The sequence below is a fragment of the Rhineura floridana genome, chromosome 1, assembly GCF_030035675.1.
Source record: "Rhineura floridana isolate rRhiFlo1 chromosome 1, rRhiFlo1.hap2, whole genome shotgun sequence".
In the NCBI taxonomy this organism is placed as follows: domain Eukaryota; kingdom Metazoa; phylum Chordata; class Lepidosauria; order Squamata; family Rhineuridae; genus Rhineura; species Rhineura floridana.
The window spans coordinates 37,963,815-37,986,225 of NC_084480.1; the positions used below are offsets into that span (position 1 = coordinate 37,963,815).

The 22,411-nt window shown below is 42.7% G+C and overlaps 1 protein-coding gene across 17 annotated transcripts in view; it reads right to left on the reverse strand.

Annotated features, from left to right (window-relative positions):
- PDE4D (phosphodiesterase 4D) overlaps positions 1-22,411 on the reverse strand; it is a 1,048,840-nt gene that overhangs the window by 18,333 nt on the left and 1,008,096 nt on the right. For 16 of the 17 annotated variants that reach the window (XM_061618437.1, XM_061618426.1, XM_061618453.1 and 13 more), the window contains one exon: positions 10,854-10,947. In XM_061618437.1, the coding sequence (XP_061474421.1) occupies positions 10,854-10,947 (94 nt within the window). Of the gene's footprint in view, positions 1-10,853; positions 10,948-22,089; positions 22,351-22,411 lie in introns of those variants that run through there. The other variant, XM_061618560.1, reaches the window with a different exon arrangement.

Genomic DNA, 22,411 nt, shown 5'->3' on the forward strand with positions numbered 1-22,411 from the left:
CAAATGCAAACATAGCAGGGAAAGTAACATCTGAACAGGACCTAGGAATCTGACCTTGGGTCTTTTACCACCCCCAAATCAGTAAGAAGTTTAAGAGGTTATAAAAATGACCACCAGAGACAATCAATCTGGTACATAATGAAATCAGGAATTTATTTTCATTTCCCCCACCCAAAACCTCTCTCATGCTATTTGAGGAAACCAGGGAGAGAGGATAACCCATTCCTTTCGCACATTCAGGTTTCTCTCTACAGAAGATGTGATGCATGTTCTCCAGTCTTTCCAGAGATGTGCATCATGGTTATTGGCAGTGAAAGGCGCATTATCCATCTTAAACAGGACATGAACAACAATATCAAGGTAAAACCAAAACCAAGAAAATGATTCTACTTTGAAGAACAATGCCACATAGATGTGTCTCTCTTTGCATCTGTAGTTTGGCGACAGCAATAAAGAAATGTAAAACAAGATCATCATCCCTCCCTGTTGGATTGCTGTTGTTTGATTTGCACTATATCCTGCAGGATTGGGTCCCAGGAACCTTAGCCGGCCGTGGTTTATTTTTTCCATCTACCCTTTGGAGGGATATGTTGACTGCAGACTGAGGGACGTGTGGAGACCTTTTTGCCTGCAGGAAGAGGAACATTGTTGTTGCTTAGGGAAAGAGAGCAGCTGTGGCTGCTACTTTGGTTCTTACACACAGCATTTGTTCCAGCTGCCCAGGGAGTGAGAGCTATTATTGCTGTTTGCTCCTGTCTTCTCTTGATTGTCATCATTGCTGCGCTTCTCGTTGAACTGCTTGTACTGGGAAGATCAAGACAGCCAAGCCTGTGGTGGACACCTCTACACCTCCAACATATGGAAATCTTCGTATGAAGTTAAAAAAAAGCTAAGTAACAATTAGAACTGAGTTGCAACCGTCTGCGGAGCCACAATAACATCGTGGAAGAAGAGAGGTCCAGAGTTGGCGTTCGTTCGTACAGAGTGCGGGACTATGTTTACTGTGCGGATTTGAATTGGGTGGGTATTTGTATGAATGTATGTTATGAGTGAGTGTGTATTTCTAAGTATATGGATGTGTGGATGTGATGGAAATTGCATTGATTTTAATTTTAATTTAAATTAATTTACAGTTGCAGAGTGTGATAGAGGCGGGTCTCCGGTTTATTATTGTTTTAGGGAGGGTGGCCTGTCTGATCGGCGGATGGGGATAGGGGCATGTGCAAGCCAGGGGGGGATGTGACAGGGAGGGTGAGGGGCCAAACTATAGAAAAAGTGGGCGGCAGACGCTGGAATGGTACTGCTGGCAGACCAGGCCAGATTAGGGGAACAGGGGATAGATGCTTAATACCCATCCCATGTTCCGGGTCTGTCCAGAACCAGATGATAACTGGGGGATGCAGGATTCCTACCGACCTTCGACTGCTGCTGTGTAATGCCAGGTCTGTAGTACAAAAAACATCACACATCCATGATATTATCTTGGATGAGCGGGCAGACCTGGCATGTATTACGGAGACTTGGCTGGATAAGGCCTCAGCTCCCATTCTTGAGGCCATGTGCCCGCCGGGTTTCCGTTACGCACAGCAGCTGAGGGTAGGAAGGCGGGGAGGGGGAGTGGCAGTCATCTATCGGGAGTCTTTAGTTTTTGCCAGACCTCCTCTTCATAGGACTAAGTTTGTTGACTGCATGTACTGGAGGTTGGGCCCGAAGGGCAGTTTGGGGATCCTGCTTGTGTACTGCCCACCCCGCTGCACAGCAGACTCCCTGGCTGAGGTGCTGGAGGTGGTCTCGGCTGTACGGGCGTTGTCCCCAGAATTATTAGTGCTGGGTGACTTCAACGTACATGCCGAGACCGCTCTCATTGGAGCCCCTCGGGATTTCCTGGAAACCATGGCTTCCTGGGAACTGCACCTTAGTAATATTGGGCCCACCCATGTAGCCGGTCATGCTCTCGACCTTATGTTTGTCCTGGGAGGGGAGGGAAGTGCTCTGAAGTTGGGGGTGGTTTCTTCCACCCCTGTGTCATGGTCAGATCACTATCTGGTAAATATAGACTTCTCGATGCCACACTCCCTCCGCAGGGGAAAAGGACCTATTAGAATGGTCCGCCCCAGGCGCCTGATGGATCCAAAAGGATTCCTGACTGCGCTTGGGGAATTGGAACCTGCTGAAGGCCGCCCGGTCGATGCCCTGGTGATAGAGTGGAATGAGGGAATCACCAGAGCATTGGACCGGGTGGCTCCGAAACGTCCTCTCCCCCTGAACAGAACTCAGTTAGCACCATGGTATACACCACGGTTGCGTAATCTGAGACAGGAGGTGAGATGACTAGAACGCCGGTGGCGGAAATCACGTTCCGAAGATGTCCGGACACAGGTTAGAGCAGCAATAGCTGCCTATCAAGTGGCAGTGAAGGCAGAAAAGAAGAAGTTCTTTGCTGCCTCCATTGCGTCCGCAGAGTGCTGTCCCAGGAGGTTGTTCCAAGTGGTCCGAAGCCTGGTCGGTCCAGTTGCTCAGGAACCCTTGCAACAGTCAAAAGCCTCCTGTGACAAATTAGCAAAGCACTTTGCTGACAAAATCAAACACTTGTGGAACTTGATCCCGTACGCCGTGGATACAGTAAATGAACCAGAGTTGGCCAGTTGCAAGCTGGTCAAATGGGTTCAGTTTCGGCCTCTCCCTTCTGAGGATGTGAACAAGGTGCTCTCAACTGTGAAGCCTACCACATGTCTAAATGATCCTTGCCCGTCGTGGCTCCTTGTGAGCTGCAAAGAGAAATTGGGCGAGGGGATTAAGGCGGTGGTTAATGCATCCCTGGAGGAGGGTGTAATGCCATTAGTCCTCAAGGAGGCAATTGTAAAGCCCATCTTAAAGAAGCCCTCCTTGGATCCCCAAGTTTTGAACAACTTTCGCCCAATTTCAAATTTACCATTCTTGGACAAGGTCATTGAGCGAGTGGTGGCTAATCAGCTGTCGGCACACTTGGATGAAACGGATTATTTAGATCCATACCAATCGGGTTTCAGGACTGGACATGGAACTGAAACAGCCTTGGTCGCTCTGGTGGATGATATGAGGAGGGCATTAGATAGGGGAGAATTCACCTTTCTTGGCCTCCTCGATCTCTCAGCGGCTTTTGATACTGTTGACCACAGTATCCTTCTACATCGCCTGGAGGGATTGGGAATAGGAGGCACTGTACTGCAGTGGTTCCGCTCCTTTCTCTCCGATAGGCATCAACAAGTAGCATTGGGGGAAGAGGTTTCAGACCCTTGGCCTCTCAATTGTGGTGTGCCACAGGGCTCTCTCCTCTCTCCCATGCTATTTAATATCTATATGAAGCCGCTGGGGACAATCATTAGGAGATTTGGGCTGCAGCGTCACCAATATGCGGATGACACTCAGCTCTATCTCTCGTTTAAATCCTCACCAGAGTTGGCTGTGGAGACCATGTCCAAGTGCCTGGAATCCGTGAGTGGATGGATGGGAAGGAACAGGTTGAAACTGAATCCCGATAAGACCGAGGTGCTACTCGTGGGGGGACAAGGGAAGGTTGGGAGATATTGACTTGATGTTCGATGGGGTGAAACTGCCCCTAAAGGACCAGGTCCGCAGCTTTGGGGTTGTTCTGGATTCCAAGCTGTCCATGGAGGCTCAGATCTCGGCAGTGAGCCGGGCAGCTTGGTATCAATTACACCTCATACGTAGACTGCAACCCTACCTTCCTGTTCATCAGCTCCCATTGGTGGTACATGCCCTGGTCACCTCTCGTTTGGATTACTGTAATGCGCTCTACGTGGGGCTACCCTTGAAAACGGTCCGGAAACTACAACTTATACAAAATGCGGCGGCTCGACTACTTACAAATTGTCGTCGCCGGGAGCACATCACTCCAGTGTTGTTCGATCTGCACTGGCTTCCAGTTGTTTTCCGGGCCCAATTCAAGGTGTTGGTATTAACCTTTAAATCCCTACACGGTCTCGGCCCAGCTTATCTGATGGAGCGCCTCCAACGCCACCAATTATGCCGCCCGACAAGATCAGCCAACTAAAACAGCTAGGTTGGTGGGGACTAGAGAGAGGGCATTCTCAGTGGCGGCCCCCACTCTCTGGAACTCCCTCCCGTATGATCTCCGGCATGCCACTTCCCTGAATGTATTCCGCCAGGCCTTGAAGACCTGGCTTTTCAAACAGGCCTTCGGGACTTCCGGGGAGGGTTAATCTCTATGACTAATTGCCTATTACTCTGAACTGTCATTGTTTTATAATTTTTATCGTTTGTATTGTATTATTATGATGTATTTTATTGTAACTGAGTTGTACGTCGCCTAGAGTGGCCACTGGCCAGATAGGCGACACATAAATTAAATTATTATTATTATTATTATTATTATTATTATTATTATTATTATCATGATTAATAAATAAAATTATCACTCTGTTTTGAGTTATTTACCCACTCTCTCCCTCAAATAGATATAAAAATAAAAAGCAGGAATCACGGTGTGAGTCAAAAACATTAAAGAAATAAATACTATTTGTTCAAACGACCCACATTAAAGAAAAAGGATAAAACTAACTGCGTTTCTGATTTATTCAGCATAGGTTCTTTTCTCTTTTTCTCTCTTCCTTTAACCATTCACATTAGATTAGCACTCACTGGGAACAGCAGCAAATCCTGATTAGATGGCTGCAAACAAGTGAAAATGTTACCAACTTTTAGCCTGAGGCATTCAGCCTCTCCTACCCCCCCTTCACTGCTCCTCTCTGATCACAGATTAAATAAAACAGAGAGAAAGGGAAGAGCATTTGACTGGCACAAACAGTAGCTGAAGAGCAGTGGCTCATGCGTGCCTTGATGTTTATGGTTTCAGTCATATGCACAAAGTTTAGGACCATCAAAAGGGAGGAACTGTCAGATGAACTCAAGTAAAAGGAAGTGTCTGTCCAGAGATTGTTTCAACACTGGTAGTCTTTGCTTCTTCCAAAATCTAACATTAGTCCATCTGTCTTCCCAAATAATTTGCAGAATTTTCCGGAGGCAGTGTTGGTGGAATCTTTCAAGAAGCTGGGAGTGGCATTTATAAATGGTTCATGTTTCACAGGCATACAGCAAGGTCGGTAGTAGAATGGCTTTGTAAATAAGCATTTTGGTCTCCCTGCAAATATCCCGATCATTGAACACTCTACACTTCATTCGGGAGAATGTGGCACTCACAGAGCTCAGACGATGTTGAATTTCAGCATCGATGTCAGCTTTTACAGAGAGATGGCTGCCAAGATAGGGGAAGTGATCAACGTTTTCCAATGTCACACCATTAAACTGGATTGATGGTGCTGCAGAGGGACTAGTTCGCACCTGTTGATGAAGCACTTTGGTTTTTTTAATATTAAGTGAGAGCCCAAGCTTTCCATATACTTCTTCAAAGACATTTAGGATAGTTTGAAGATCTTTCTCTGAATGTACAGAGACTATATTATCATCAGCATATTGAAGTTCTATGACAGAGGTTGACATTATCTTACTTTTTGCTTTCAGCCTACTGAGATTAAAAAGCTTTCCGTCTGTTCGATATATGATTTCCACACAAGCAGAAAGTTTCCCCTCAATAAGGTGTAGAATCATAGCAATGAAGATAGCAAATAAGGTAGGAGCAATGACGCATCCCTGTGTTACGCCTGATCGGACCCTGAATGGATTGCTCTGAAAGCCATTGTTGTCCAAAATTGTTGCTGTCATGTCATGACGGAGTCGCAAAATATTCACAAATTTATCAGGGCATCCAGTTTTCAGACGGATGGTCCAGAGAGCAGTTCGATTCACAGTGTCAAAGGTCTTAGTCAGATCAATAAACACTATATATAAAGGTCGATTCTGCTCCTGGCATTTTTCATGAAGCTGTTGTGCAGTGCAGATCATGTCCACTGTCCCCCTGGAAGTGTGGAAACCATTTTGAGATTCGGGGAGGACATCCTCTGAGATCGGCAGGAGGCGATTTGCGAGGATCCTTGCAAGGATTTTACCTGCAGTAGCAAGAGAGAAGATACTGCAATAGTTCCTGCAATCTGTTCTATCACCCTTCTTAAAAAGGGTGATAATTATGGCGTCCCTAAAGTCTTCTGGGATCTCCTCCCTCATCCAGTTTTGTTCGATGAGCTTATGAAGTTGTTGTGTAAGTTCAGGCCCACCTTCTTTAAAGACTTCAGCAGGAATCCCATCAGGTCCACAAGCTTTGTTGTTCTTCATTTGATTGATGGCTTTCCTGACTTCATCCAAATTAGGGGATACTGCAAGCTCATCTCTAGTTTGTTGTTGTGGAATTTGCATAAAGACCTCATCAGCCACAATAGAGTTATGATTAAGGAGGTTGTGATAATGCTCTTTCCAGCGCAGTGCAATAGACTCTTTATCCTTAAGAAGTTTGTTACCACCTATTGAACGTAAGGGATTTGTACCGTAATTTTTTGGTCCATAGATGGCCTTTGTGGCATTAAAAAAGCCCTGTGCATCATGAGCATCTGCAAAGTGCTGGATTTCTTGAGCTTTCTTTATCCACCAGGCGTTCTTAAGTTCTCCTTCTTTGGACCTCAGCCTTTGCACTGGCATAAGTTTTTTTCTTAGCAGCACAGATAATGTCTTTCTGCCATATCTGGAAGGCTTTCCTTTTCTTGTCGATGATATGTTCAATCTCACTATCATTCTCATCAAACCAGTCCTGATGTTTTTTAGTTTGGTATCCAATAGTTTGTTCACATGCTGCAATAATGGATGTCTTCAAGTTTAATCCAGGGTTCCTCGACATTTTCAGGGAGTTTCGTTGGTAGATGTTTCTTGAGAGTTGTTTGAAAGGAGGCTCGCTTAATAGGATCTTGAAGGGCATGGATGTTCATTTTACACCTTGGTTTTCTTCCTTGGAGCCTATGTTGAGGAACAATATTAATGGCCATAGTGGATCGAATTAGTCAGTGATCTGTCCAGCAGTCATCAGCACTCATCATGGCCCTAGTGAGGAGTACATCATGACGATCTCTGGCACAGACAATTACATAATCCAGGAGATGCCAGTGTTTTGACCGAGGGTGGTTCTATGATGTTTTAAATTTATTTTTCTGATGAAAGAGTGTGTTTGTAGTAACAAGATTATGCTCTGTACATTTAGTCAGAAGTAGAATGCCATTCAGGTTGCTATTGCCAACTCCTTCTTTCCCAATGGTTTCTGGCCATAAATCGAAATCATGCCCAACTCTTGCATTGAAATCACCCAAGAGGATAATTTTATCCTCCTTAGGTATCTCTGATAAGATGGTGTCCAGCTGGGTATAAAAAAATTCCTTGCTGTCTTCATCAGCATCTAATGTTGGTGCATAAGCACTTACAATAGTTGCCTGCTGGTTTTTGACCAGTTTTAACTGGGGAGTTGAGAGTCGTTCATTAATGCCAATAGGAACTTCTGACAAGAGCTTCGCAAGATTATTGTTAATAGCAAAGCCTACTCCGTGTATTCGTTGTTCTTGTTCAGGCAGTCCTTTCCAGAAGAAGGTATAACATCCTTTTTCTTCCTTCAGTTGTCCTTCTCCTGCTCTTCGAGTTTCTTGCAGTGCTGCTTTGTCAATATTAAAACGTCTCAACTCCATCGCGACGATGGCAGTTCTGCATTTAGGACGTTCACAATCTGTATTGTCCAGCAATGTCCGTATATTCCATGTTCCAAAATTCAATTGTCTTTTGCGACCGCTAAGTGGTGACCCCACTAGATGCGGTAATCCAGTCAGGGAGAGAGATGAGGCAGACTATGTTTAGGGCACCTTTTCTAGCCCCCTCCCCATACGGGGTGAGCAGAGTGGATCCTGAATAGGACTGCTCAGTCGTGGATATAGCTGCCGAACTACTCAACTGCCTCGGTCCTTGAGCCAGGACGACTGAGTCTGTATCCACTGCCCATGTGCCAGTCCATGATTAGGGGCTTCCGGATTTCACAGTGCTGCCCCCGTCGCCATTCGCCAATTGCCATGGGACTTTTGGTTTGGTTTGGCTTGCTTGGAAGACGTCTGTGCGTGAATTTGTTTTATGTGGGGAGGTCAAAACAAAGACATTTGTATGAGGCTCCAAAAGTCAGATTCAGACTATTTGGGAGTGGAGATGTGATTGTGCTTCACATGACTGTAACACCTCAGAACACATGTAGGGGGTTGATTGTTCAACCCTCACCTCAGTCAAACTGCTCCCTTGTCCCCAGTGGAGAAAATGTATATATCAGGGGGAAGAGGCTACATTGTGACAAGGGAATGCTTTCAAATAAGTGACTCCCCCACTTGGTTACTGAAATGATATAGGCATGAGATCATTTGGAGTAGATTTAAAGCTTCAGTGTGGCATCTGTTTATGAGTTTCTAAACTCTATTAAAACAAACTGGTCTTACAGTGGATCTGCGTTGCTTAACATAACACAGGATTGAGCCCTCCTTGTAGGCTAGGTCAAATTATAGGCTGATGGTGGACACATTTCCTTAGGGTATGATTTTTTTCCACATGGAAACACCGACAGACACTGAAGCCTCGGTTTCTTCAATGAGCGAGAAGATTCTTCTAAATAGGTCATCAATGAGCGAGAAGATTCTTCTAAATAGGTCATCTCTGCAGGCAATCTTATTCCAGCTTTTTTCAAAGTTTCATAAACTAGGCATATCACTTTCTTTGCCAGGGTTCATGAAATCCAATTTTAGAGCTGATCTGGGTTTTTAAAAGGATTAGTTTTTTTTTTTAAGGATTTGTTTCAGGTGTCTTTAGTCTAATGAGGAAAAGGAATTTAATTTTTAAACTGTAGTGGCAAAAAGAACAAGTTCTGCTCTGGTAAATTCTGACACAGAAAGTACAATCCATTCCAGTAATTCATAATTATCAACATAATTTTAAGTTGGCCAACTGTGTCTTGGAATCGTCTATATGATGTGCAGGCAAGCACAGCAGGCCATAAAAAATTGAGACAAAGAGTGTTAGCGCTATCTCTTAAGAACAAATGGCTGGCCATCTTATGCCAAGAGACACAGTTCAACCCCAGCAATGCCCAACTGTTTCATGTGCCCTTGCATGGCACAGTGATGCCATGAAAGTGAGTGAAATTAGCTTCATTGGTATTGTAGCCAAGTATTATTATTGCTTAACAATGGGTTGAATCCAGTGATGCACCCCACAGTGGAAATTCATTCTTCCACTCATGCAAAGGAGGGTCCCAGTTTCATACATCTTCCTTACCCACTATAACCCACTGTACTCCCCTGAGCTGATTCTGAGGGTTGGGTTGGGGGATCCTCTAGAACAGTATGAAATACAGTGGAGAGGGCTGTAGTAGAATAGGGAGATTGGCCAAATCAGATGCCCTGCTTTCCAGGATTGCAAGCAATTTTTCTAGTACAAAGCAACCACTGGATATAACCCCAAGTTTACATGATGTGCGTTAATTTATACTTCTTTACCAAGCCACAGAACACAAGAACAGTAATACTTTAGAAAACTGTTCACAGGTTATATTTTTCCAAGTCCCTCCTCATGAAGTGTTCTTTGGCAGAAGGTGTTCTCCAAATAGCAAACCGTTTGGATGTGGACTGTATACCATTTATCAGTCAGCAGAGAAACTATGACAGTGTGCCAGAAGATTTAAGCTCCAATCCAAAGAAGCAACATATTGGTGTGGGGCAGAACTGTGCATATAGCCAGAGTTTTGCTAAATATTGCAGTATTTCCCACTGGTAAAGAGATAAGCCAGTTTAAAAACTGAACAGCTGTATCTCTCTTCAATGATGGGAACTGCTGCACTTTCAAGATCAAATGAAAGTATAAGGCTCGCGCAGCAAGAACTGGTCAGCTGGCCCATGCTTACTCAAAAGTAAATCCTATTGCTGAGTGGGATTTACACTCTGGTAAGGGTAGTTAAGCTTGCTGCTGGTGGGTTTCATGTATTTGTCTTTAGCTAGATGCTTTCATCGATCTAGGAAACATTTGGGAAACAGTACAATATTAAACAAGGGGGACCTACAACAAAATATTGCAGTGGGGAGCATTCCTGTTCAGTGCCCTCCTTTCGGATACTCCATTCCATTTCCCTCTTACCCCCTAAACAGTCAGTCAGCATCCACTGACCATTGAGCACACTTAGTCCTCATTGGGATCCTTTTACAAGGTGGAGGTGGGTGGGTTCCTACATATTTTGGTACTTTTGTACCATGGGTTTCCCAAGCCTCTTGATGTGTGAGGGTGTGTGCATTGCACAGTAGCTAGATAAGCAATGACACTCATGCCTGCATATAGGGAGAAAGGGGAATGGTTATTAGAATGTGTGCTGGAAAAAAGGATAGGCTCTGAACACAGGTTGTCAAATCACACAATAATCTCTTGTACACTAATAAAACAGGTCTTTTGTTCTTTTTTTTAAAGAGATGTTCACTACATTTTAATGTCTAGTATAAATTTGGTCCTCCAGCTCAGAATAGGGAAATGTCTGTATAAGTCTGGATAATGTGTTCATTATGATGTCACACAAAATACATGTTCACACAACACACAAATTCAGTGAAAGGGAACAACATTTGGGAACTCTGTCCAATTGAACTTTCTGAACACAATAGAGTCACACTCAATGTAAAGGAAAGCCTGTGTGGTGAAATAAAATAGAGCACTGTATTTTATTTAACCAATAATGATTTATAAGCATGCGTGCAGAACATATACAAAAATGAACAGTACAGAAGGAGATGAATTGGTATATCCTTCCAATCTGAATATTAGTGGTGGAGAAGAAGGAAAAGCATAGTAAACAGCACAAATAATACTAGTTTCTATAATCATATGCTTACCTAAAAAAGTGTTGGATATATATTCAGAGACCTGATTGCCTGATCGGCTCATTTCAGATAAGTGGGTTAGCTCTCGGTTGAGCATTCTTTTAAACTGCAAAGAAAGCGAAAACGGCATGTGTCAGTGGTCAAGAATTGTATCCCTTGGCATAAGAAAATTCAAGATTTTTTTTAACAGTAGACATATTCCATTCTTAATTCAGAAAAACAGCTCAGCTCAATGGCATAATAAAGGGTAAAATGAGATTTCTATGAGAAATTTCAAAACAGGTATTACCAAATATATTACTCTACATAATTTTACATAGATTATAAAAAAGAACTGTATGAAAGAGAGCAAGACATATCAATTTCCACTTCTCTCATCAAATTTACTAGATTTTAAATAGTGGGGGAATTATTCCCATTCAAATGTTTATACACACACATCCCACCTGTGTTCTACAAAAGTAGTACAACAATTTTCTTGGCTCCCCTTATTCCTAGCCCATATTTATTTTAACATGATGTGCACTTTTCAGAAACATCACATGAATTGAAAAATGTCAACTCTGCCTGAACATCCTAAGCATCCTTGTAGAAGGAGAAAAAAAATGTCAAAAGCTCTTGTGTACTCTCTAAAAGTACCTATGCGTATCTAACGTTAGGCACCTAAATTTATATAAAAATGATCCAACTGATATGAAAACTTGAGCACTATAATTTTGTTTATGAGCACAGCTTTCTTATAAATCAGAGCATGTCTATATTTTTAACAAGAACATGAATCTGGAGACTGAATAGCCAATTCAGACTGTCAAGGGACAGAATCATGCCCTCCAATTGATATTTGTATGCTGCTCTGTCTACGAAACCTGTACATAATATTTGATTATATTATCCTGAATTGCACAACTTTATTTCTTGCTCTGGTAACAAGCTTGCAACCACATGTTTGTGAAATTGTGAAGACTGTGATATTTGGGAGCTAGGTTGACATAGCAGCTTATGCTGTAACAACTACTCTTACTGCAAGGAAGAAATGCCATTTTTACAACCCTTTTGCTCAGGCTTCCCCAGCCTGGTCCATATCATGTTTTCAGATACAACTACCATCAGCCCTAGCCAGCACAGTGCACTAGCATTAAGAGTTCCAAGCCTGGAAAATCTTAATATGGGGCACAAGGGTAGAGTGGTGGGCCCACATGCTTCAAGGAAGTCCCTCTGACAGTCCCTTCTGACTTGAAGTGGTATTACTGTTTGCTGCTCGTTAGATGATGCAGAGACTGCGAGAGAGCAACAAGGGCAACTCCTAGCACCTCAACAAGGACAGAGGGGTCACCTGGGAGCCTTGGATCTAATGCTATGATCTGTGGGGCATGAATAAGAGAGGACCACATCAGAAAGACTCAATGGAGTGGGAAGGAGAAAGATTCCGTATTGTGCTTCCTACATGGACAAATGTGTTTGCTAGATTATTAGTGAAATGTGCATTATGAATTAAAGAATTACCAAAGCCACCCATCACACTTGGATCATTTGTATTATTTTGTTTCCACATTGCTGTGATGGACTACTCCCCCATGTGACACGAAACTGTGTGTGTTGCCTACAAGTGTTTTCATACATGAGGCTTAAGAACACAAGAAGAGCCTGATGGATCAGGCCAGTGGCCCATCTAGTCCAGCACCCTGTTCTCACAGTGGCCAACCAGATGCCCAAGGAAAGCCCGCAAGCAGGAGCTGAGTGCAAGAGCACCCCCCCACACACACACACAGTTGCCAGCAACTGGTATTCAGAAGCATACTGCCTCCAACTGTGGAGGCAGACATAGCCATCGTGGCTAGTAGCCTTGGATACAGTTATCCTCCATGAATTTATCTAACCCTCTTTTAAAGCCATCCAAGTTGATGCCCATCACTGCCTGTTTGGGAGCAAGTACCATAGCTTAACTATGCACTGTGTGAAGGAGTACTTTCTTTGATCTCTCTTGAATCTTCCAGCATTCAGCTTCTTTGGATGTCCATGAGTTAGAGAGGGAGAAAAACATCTCTCTATCCACTCTGTCCATGCCATGCATAATTTTATACACTTCTATCATGTCACCTCTACTCACCCTTTCTCTAAACTAAACGGGTCTCCTCACCCTTTCTTTAAATTAAAAAGCCTCAAATGCTGCAACTGTTCCTCATAGGGGAATCGCTCCATCCCCTTGATCATGTTTGTTTGTTCACCGCCCTGAGAGCTATTCTGCTAAGGGCGGTATATAAATTGAAATAATAAATAAATAAATCATCTTGGTTGCCCTTTTTTGAATCTTTTCTAACTTTACAATAGCCTTTTTGAGGTGAGGCAAACAGAACTGCACACAATATTCCAAATGTAGTTGGTTGCACCATAGATTTGTAAACGTAACGGCATTATGATATCAGCAGTTTTATTTTCAATACATTTCCTAATGATTACTAGCATGGGATTTGCCTTTTTCACAGCTGGGTAGACATCTTTATCAAGCTATCCACTATGACCCCAAGGTCTCATTCCTGGTCAGCCATCACTAGTTCAGAATCCATGAGTGTATAGGTGAAATTAAGGTTTTTTTGCTCCAATATGCATAACTTTACCCTTGGTTACACTGAACTGCATTCGCCATTTTACCACCCATTCATTCAGTTTGGAGAGGTCCTTTTGGAGCTCTTCACAATCTTTTTCCTGTTTTAACAACCCTGAACAATTCAGTACCGTCAGCAAACACCCTTCCCTCCACTTTCTCTCTAAACTAAGAATAATCAGTTAACATAAATGACATCAGAAAAACTCAAAGGTGATTTAAGCCTTGTGTGAAAATAACCCCAGTGTAGGATGAATTAGCAAACGGTCTAGGTGTATAAAACTGTGTATAGTGTGGGAAAAGTGAATAAAGCTGGGTTCTCATAGTACTAGAACCTGGGATCATCCAATGATGCCGAATGGTGGGAAATTCAGCATAGACAAAGGAAAGTACTTCCTCACACTGTGCATAGTTAAACTATGTGGAATTTGCTACCACAAGAGGCTGTGATGGTCACCAACTTGGATAGTTTTAAAAGGGGGGAGTTATATCGATTCATGGAGAATAAGGCTATCAATGGGCACCAGCCACAATGGCTATGTACTGCTTCCAGTATTAGAGGCTTTTGAATACCAGTTGCTGGGGAAGAGAGAGTGCTATGTTCTGCCTGTGGGTAGAATAAGGTAAGAACTTAAGAACATAAGAAGAGCCTGCTGGATCAGGCCAGTGGCCCATCTAGTCCAGCATCCTGTTCTCACAGTGGCCAACCAGGTGCCTGGGGGAAGCCCGCAAGCAGGACCCGAGTGCAAGAACACTCTCCCCTCCTGAGGCTTCCGGCAACTGGTTTTCAGAAGCATGCTGCCTCTGACTAGGGTGGCAGAGCACAGCCATCATGGCTAGTTGCCATTGATAGCCCTGTCCTCCATGAATTTGTCTAATCTTCTTTTAAAGCCATCCAAGCTGGTGGCCATTACTGCATCTTGTGGGAGCAAATTCCATAGTTTAACTATGCGCTGAGTAAAGAAGTACTTCCTTTTGTCTGTCCTGAATCTTCCAACATTCAGCTTCTTTGAATGTCCACGAGTTCTAGTATTATGAGAGAGGGAGAAGAACTTTTCTCTATCCACTTTCTCAATGCCATGCATAATTTTATACACTTCTATCATGTCTCCTCTGACCCGCCTTTTCTCTAAACTAAAAAGCCCCAAATGCTGCAACCTTTCCTCGTAAGGGAGTCGCTCCATCCCCTTGATCATTCTGGTTGCCCTCTTCTGAACCTTTTCCAACTCTATAATATCCTTTTTGAGATGAGGCGACCAGAACTGTACACAGTATTCCAAATGCGGTCGCACCATAGATTTATACAACGGCATTATGATATCGGCTGTTTTATTTTCAATACCTTTCCTAATTATCCCTAGCATGGAATTTGCCTTTTTCACAGCTGCCGCACACTGGGTTGACATTTTCATCGTGCTGTCCACTACAACCCCGAGGTCTCTCTCCTGGTCGGTCACCACCAGTTCAGACCCCATGAGCGTATATGTGAAATTAAGATTTTTTGCTCCAATATGCATAATTTTACACTTGTTTATATTGAATTGCATTTGCCATTTTTCCGCCCATTCACTCAGTTTGGAGAGGTCTTTTTGGAGCTCTTCGCAATCCCTGTTTGTTTTAACAACCCTGAACAATTCAGTGTCGTCAGCAAACTTGGCCACTTCACTGCTCACTCCTAATTCTTGGTCATTAATGAACAAGTTGAAAAGTACAGGTCCCAATACCGATCCTTGAGGGACTCCACTTTCTACAGCCCTCCATTGGGAGAACTGTCCATTGATTCCTACTCTCTGCTTTCTGCTTCTTAACCAATTTCTTATCCACAAGAGGACCTCTCCTCTTATTCCATGACTGCTAAGCTTCCTCAGAAGCCTTTGGTGAGGTACCTTGTCAAACGCTTTTTGAAAGTCTAAGTACACTATGTCCACTGGATCACCTCTATCTATATGCTTGTTGACACTCTCAAAGAATTCTAATAGGTTACTGAGACAGGACTTTCCCTTGCAGAAGCCATGCTGGCTCTGCTTCAGCAAGGCTTGTTCTTCTATGTGCTTAGTTAATCTAGCTTTAATCATACTTTCTACCAGTTTTCCAGGGACAGAAGTTAAGCTAACTGGCCTGTAATTTCCGGGATCCCCTCTGGATCCCTTTTTGAAGATTGGCGTTACATTTGCCACTTTCCAGTCCTCAGGCACGGAGGAGGACCCGAGGGACAAGTTACATATTTTAGTTAGCAGCTCAGCAATTTCACCTTTGAGTTCTTTGAGAACTCTCGGGTGGATGCCATCCGGGCCCGGTGATTTGTCAGTTTTTATATTGTCCATTAAGCTTAGAACTTCCTCTCTCGTTACCACTATTTGTCTTAGTTCCTCAGAATCCCTTCCTGCAAATGTTAGTTCAGGTTCAGGGATCTGCCCTATATCTTCCACTGTGAAGACAGATGCAAAGAATTCATTTAGCTTCTCTGCAATCTCCTGATCGTTCTTTAGTACACCTTTGACTCCCTTATCATCCAAGGGTCCAATTGTCTCCCTAGATGGTCTCCTGCTTTGAATGTATTTATAGAATTTTTTGTTGTTGGTTTTTATGTTCTTAGCAATGTGCTCCTCAAATTCTTTTTTAGCATCCCTTATTGTCTTCTTGCATTTCTTTTGCCAGAGTTTGTGTTCTTTTTTATTTTCTTCATTCGGACAAGACTTCCATTTTCTGAAGGAAGACTTTTTGCCTCTAAGAGCTTCCTTGACTTTGCTCGTTAACCATGCTGGCATCTTCTTGGCCCTGGCGGTACCTTTTCTGATCTGCGGTATGCACTCCAGTTGAGCTTCTAATATAGTGTTTTTAAACAACTTCCAAGCATTTTCGGGTGATGTGACCCTCTGGACTTTGTTTTTCAGCTTTCTTTTTACCAATCCCCTCATTTTTGTGAAGTTTCCTCTTTTGAAGTCAAATGTGACCGTGTTGGATTTTCGTGGCAATTGGCCAGTTACATGTATGTTTAATTTAATAGCACTGTGGTCACTGCTCCCAATCGGTTCAACAACACTTACATCTCGCACCAGGTCCCGGTCCCCACTGAGGATTAAGTCCAGGGTTGCCGTCCCTCTGGTCGGTTCCATGACCAACTGGTCTAGGGAATAGTCATTTAGAATATCTAGAAACTTTGCTTCTTTGTCATGACTGGAACACATATGCAGCCAGTCTATGTCCGGGTAGTTGAAGTCACCCATTACTACCACATTTCCTAGTTTGGATGCTTCCTCAATTTCATATCTCATCTCAAGGTCTCCCTGAGCATTTTGATCAGGGGGACGATAGATCGTTCCCAGTATTAAGTCCCTCCTGGGGCACGGTATCACCACCCACAATGATTCTGTGGAGGAGTCTGCCTCTTTTGGGGTTTCGAGCTTGCTGGATTCAATGCCTTCTTTCACGTATAGAGCGACTCCGCCACCAATACGTCCTTCCCTGTCCTTCCGATATAGTTTATATCCAGGGATAACCGTATCCCACTGGTTTTCTCCATTCCACCAGGTCTCGGTTATGCTCACTATATCAATGCTCTTCTCTAAGACCAAGCACTCCAGTTCTCCCATCTTGGTTCGGAGGCTCCTAGCATTAGCGTACAGGCACTTGTAAGCAGTGTCTCTCTTCAAGTGTCTTTGGCACTTGTGGTTAGGCCTGTGGTAATTTTGCTCTTCTGAATTTATATCCTGTGCCCCTGCTCTCACAATGCCTACTTCTAGGCCTACCCCTTTTAAAATTTCATCATTTCTTTGGTTTTTATCCCAGGGGGGAGGTTTATTCCGAACCGGAATAAATGCTTTAAAGATCAGTTCACACCCTTCCTTTCCTTTTGCTCAGTCACTCTCATTTGGTCTTTTTACACGTACATCACTCTGCTTCCTTTAGGTATCACGCTTGCTTTAGATTCTGAGTCTGCAGATGAGGAGCATATCTACTTGTTTACTGGAAAGTGCCTAGTTGATATAGGTGCTTGATACAACAACAACTCATACATTTATATCCTGGGTCCTCTGTGTGCAAATGGACAAAGTAGAAGAGTGTCTCTTATCACTGGATATTTCATGATAGCAAAGAGAAGCATGCATGTGCTGACATGCCCCTGGGAATTCCCCTGTGGAGTGGAGTGGAGGAAGGCAGGGGGCTGTTTTGATCCCTAGTACTGACACCCCTCATCTCTTTTTATCCCTCAAAATTGCTCTGGGCAAGGGTTGGCATATGCACATTTCTCTCTACAACTGGGGAAATATCCCCAACAGCAGAGGGTAGCTACTGGTCACTAGACCTCAGCAGGGCTGTGGAGTCGGTACACCAAACCTTCAACTCTGACTCCGACTCCTCTATTTTTCTACTGTCCAACTCCGACTCCACCCAAAATTGCTTCTTGTCAATCAAAATTTATTTGGAAGTCAGAGTCGGTACATTGCTCCTGACTCCGACTCCTCCCAAAATTGCTCCCGACTCTGACTCCACAGCCCTGGACCTCAGCAAGGATGGGTGTATGTGCATGTGTGTGTATTACATTTCTTTTCATCTTCCAGAGTGACCCTAGATTGGTAGCACTGGGGAAATTTAAAATGGTAGGTAGATCCAACTCCTGGCACTGCTTAGAGTGCTGGGCCACAAAAAAAAATAAAAAGGGCTCAGGTTAGACATCAGCAGTCTACCCTGTCAGGGCACTGGGATGCTGGCAAGTGCTCAAGGATGCCAGGTGCTAACATCAGCCATGCCCACAGATGTTGTACACTTGTTAAACATCATACATGACATCAGTCAAACACCGTGGGGCTCACTGCCCTATGTGTGTTGTAGTCCAGTTGTTCTCTCAAATCCTCATGCTGCTCCTTGGCTTAGAAGATAGTGACCCAATCTCTCTTGCTAATGCTAGTCATTCTGGGTACCCACCTTGGTGCTAGGAGACAGTTGCTACTGATATAAGTCTATTTGATATGATCCAAAGGCACCAGGAGAGATGCCTCTGTGGCCTCATGTCTGCCATCTTTTCACCAGGCCCTGCTGGTCTCAAGGCAGTTCAGTCAGCAGGCAGGAAAGGGGTAGGCGTACAAAGGCTGAGGGTGTCTCCGTTAAGCTGAACCTATTTGCAAGCTTGGGTTTAATGTTGCTCTTATCAATCCATCCCCATTTCTCATAGCTACCTAGTACTAGCCTATTTAATTCAAATTATGGAATGATCTTCTTGACTAGGTGCGCCTGGAGCCAACACTGTTATCTTTTTGGCGCCAGGTGAAGACTTTCCTCTTCTCCCAGGCATTTTAGCATGTGTTTTTAAATTGTTTTTTAAAATGTGTTTTTAAATTTGTATATTTGTTTTTAATGTTTTTAATCGTTGTAAACCACCCAGACAGCTTCGGCTATGGGGCGGTATACATATGCAATAAATAAAAAGATAAATAATCAACAACATGAGACACAGGACTAGGAAGAGTCAAAAACTCCTACCTCACCTAGAAAGATGGAAGAAGCTGTAGCCTAGATAAAGTGGAGCCAATACCTCCCCCCTCCCTTGGAGGGGTCAGGTGCACTGAGCAGCATAACCTGAAGGAAGTAAAGCATGCTTATCAAGGAGACTACGGCTGAAATCCAGTACATACTTACCTGGGAGTAAGTCCCATAGAATTCAATGGAGCTTACTGAGTAGACATGTACTGGATTGCAGCCTAAGATTAATCATATAGCAATTTATCTGGAAGTAAGCCCCACTGAATTTAATGATATTTATTTCTGAGCACACGTATAGAATTGTGATGTAATGTTACAATCCTTTACACATTTATCTAAGGAGAAAGCCCCACTGAATCCAGAGGGATGAACTTCCAAGTAAACATACATAGGATTGCTTAGCTCACTGCTTAACTTCCATCTGCTTTACTGAGACTTGGAAGTGTGATCTATATTCATTTGTGTCTTAGAAAAAGAAGTGTGACAAAAAAGGTTTAATTTGCACCAAACATAGGAACAACAAACAGCCTTGCAAAAATCAACACTTCAGCTGCAAGTTATTCAAGGGCAGGTATATTAATTGCAAATTTAAAAAAGAGATTTCATCTCATTTTCTCCTGGTGGGAAACTTCTGATATATACATTTGTTGTCGAACACAAAAATACAAAACTAATCCACAGGAAAATCCAGTTTGCTTTTTAAAAATGATTTGATGAAAAAGCCTGCACAGACAAAGAATCCCCCCCCCAACACATATGCACTGTGAGCAACAAATCAGAAAAAAATACAAATCATTCTTTCATTGAACTTGTCAAGGATTATCAATACCTTGGCACAGTCATCAACCAAAATGGAGACAATAGTCAAGAAATCAGAAGAAGGCTTGGACTGGGGAGGGCAGCTATGAGAGAACTAGAAAAGGTATCACTGAACACCAAAGTCAGGATCATTCAGACCATGGTATTCCCGATTTCTATGTATGGATGTGAAAGTTGGACAGTGAAAAAAGCAGATAAGAGAAAAATCAACTTGTTTGAAATGTGGTGTTGGAGGAGAGCTTTGCGCATACCATGGACTGCAAAAAAGACAAATAATTGGGTGTTAGAACAAATTAAACCAGAACTGTCACTAGAAGCTAAAATGATGAAACTGAGATTATCATACTTTGGACACATAATGAGAAGACCTGATTCACTAGAAAAGACAATAATGCTGGGAAAAACAGAAGGGAATAGAAAAAGAGGAAGGCCAAAGAAGAGATGTATTGATTCCACAAAGCAAGTCACAGACCTGAACTTACAAGATCTGAACAGGGTGGTTCATGACAGATGCTCTTGGAGGTCATTGATTCATAGGGTCGCCATAAGTCGTAATCGACTTGAAGGCACATAACAACAACACACACTTTAGGAAAAATCATCATCAACAAAAACACACCAGTACAACAATACATTATTGAAGACATATTAAATTGTCTCATCACTTAAGGCTCTTATTTTGCATGCTAAAATTTAATTAACAATAGTGCATGCACTTAAAAGCTCAGTGCCACAAGTCCTTGTGTGTAGCAGTAAATTGCATTTCGGGTGACATTCACAACAATCTCCTATACCATAGTTGCACTGTTGACTTTTTTTTTGGTTGAAAGGGGGAAAAGGGGTTACTGGGAGCTTGTCACCAACCTCCCAAAGCTTCTATCAAATTCATATCTCCATGGAGCTCAGAGCAGCATACATGTGGCTTATCCCATTTCAGTGGCTGAACAGGAACAGAGGAACAGAGCTTTCCCAAGGCCACCCAGTGACCTTCAAAGAAGAACAGGGATTCCAACCCAGATCTCCCTAACCCAGTCTTCTCCACATTGATGCCCTCCACATATTTTTTGACAGCAACCCCCATCAGCCTCAGCCAGCATGGCCAATGGTCAGAGACAATTGGTAGTTCGTACTCCAAAACATCTGCAGGGCACCAGGATGGAGAAATCTACCCTAGTCCAAATCCAGCATTCTTCACCTCATAGTCTGTCAGTACCGGTGCTTGATACTATCAGAACTCAGAGTGCTAACCATCTGTTGGTGTGTATTGGGTACAGAAACACTGCATGCTCACGAAGGGGATTTCTCCACAGGAGCTGCATGTAGAAGGGAAATCAATGTGTGAAACCCTGTTTTTGTACACTGAATCATCCTTGCTGACTCAGGATAGTACTCTGTACTTGACCAAGTGAGGATGGCATGATTATATGGGGAAAAGTATTTTGGACAAAGACATGCCCCTCAAACCCCTGACCAAAGTATAAGGCCCCATAATAACAGAACATAATCACAGCAGGGTTTTTTGTGTGTAGATTGTGGAAACAATCTAATTGGCAGGCAGATGGGAAAACTGGTTCTTCAAAAGGAAATTGATCAAAATTATTTAAAAAAATATTGGGGCAGGGGGGAGTCTGCTTTAGAAACAAAGAGCCTGGTGATCTGAATAGCTTATATCCAAGTTTAAAATTCTAAAATGCCTTTATCAATTTAAAGCCAACATTGCAATTGATTAACAATATGATCATTTAAATGAAATAAACTAATCTTATTGTACTGGACTATTATTGAACACACTGTATATATATCAAGGGAAAACAGATAATTTAAATGTACTATATCTACTTATGATTGAGACAACTAAGGAAAGGTGTACATGTTTCTTTCCCAGGTTTACTTTGGGAATCTTGCATGGTATACTACTACTATGTTATGAATAAATCGGTATACCTGTTAGTATAAAAAGAGATAAGCCTATCTGGCGTTCTTTTATAACAGCCTTATAAATCAAAGTTGATTTTCAGCAGGGCTGCATTAGAAGACATACTACCCTTCAGGGAAGACCATTTTCAGCCTCCCATTATTTTAGATAAGCTTTAATCTACAGAAGTTGTGTGATACACACAAGAAACCAGAACATGCTATTAAAACACACCCTTGGTAACTGCGATCTTTGTTGTGATCTACTCCTATCATGTTACACATTACAAGCTATTTTAATATACCAATACAGTCTCAGTCTATAATACAACGAATCAGAATTCAAATAATTTATCTCCACAGTTTTGTCGTTCATAGCTTATGCTTTCATGCAAACAAATATGATTAAAAGGTAAAACAAACCATTCCTACCTTTATGTAGCCCCAAGACACTGAGAGTAAATAGTTTGCTTCGGGCATTTTTGGTTTTTTTAAGTATTACCAATTTAAAACAGAAATTTTCAGCCCTCTCCTGTTATTGAGATGCAGAAAAAAAGTATGCTGGATTCTTTTAACTGAATTTTGTTTTTCAGTTTGTTAGTTCTGTTGATCTATTGATTCCCTGCTATTAGGTACACAAGAGAACATCTAACTGGCATTCCTGTTGTGAGATCTTCTGGTTATTTAAGAGCCATCTGCAAAATTCCCAAGTGCTGTAAAATTCAAGGACTTGGTTGGAAAGACATATTGCACA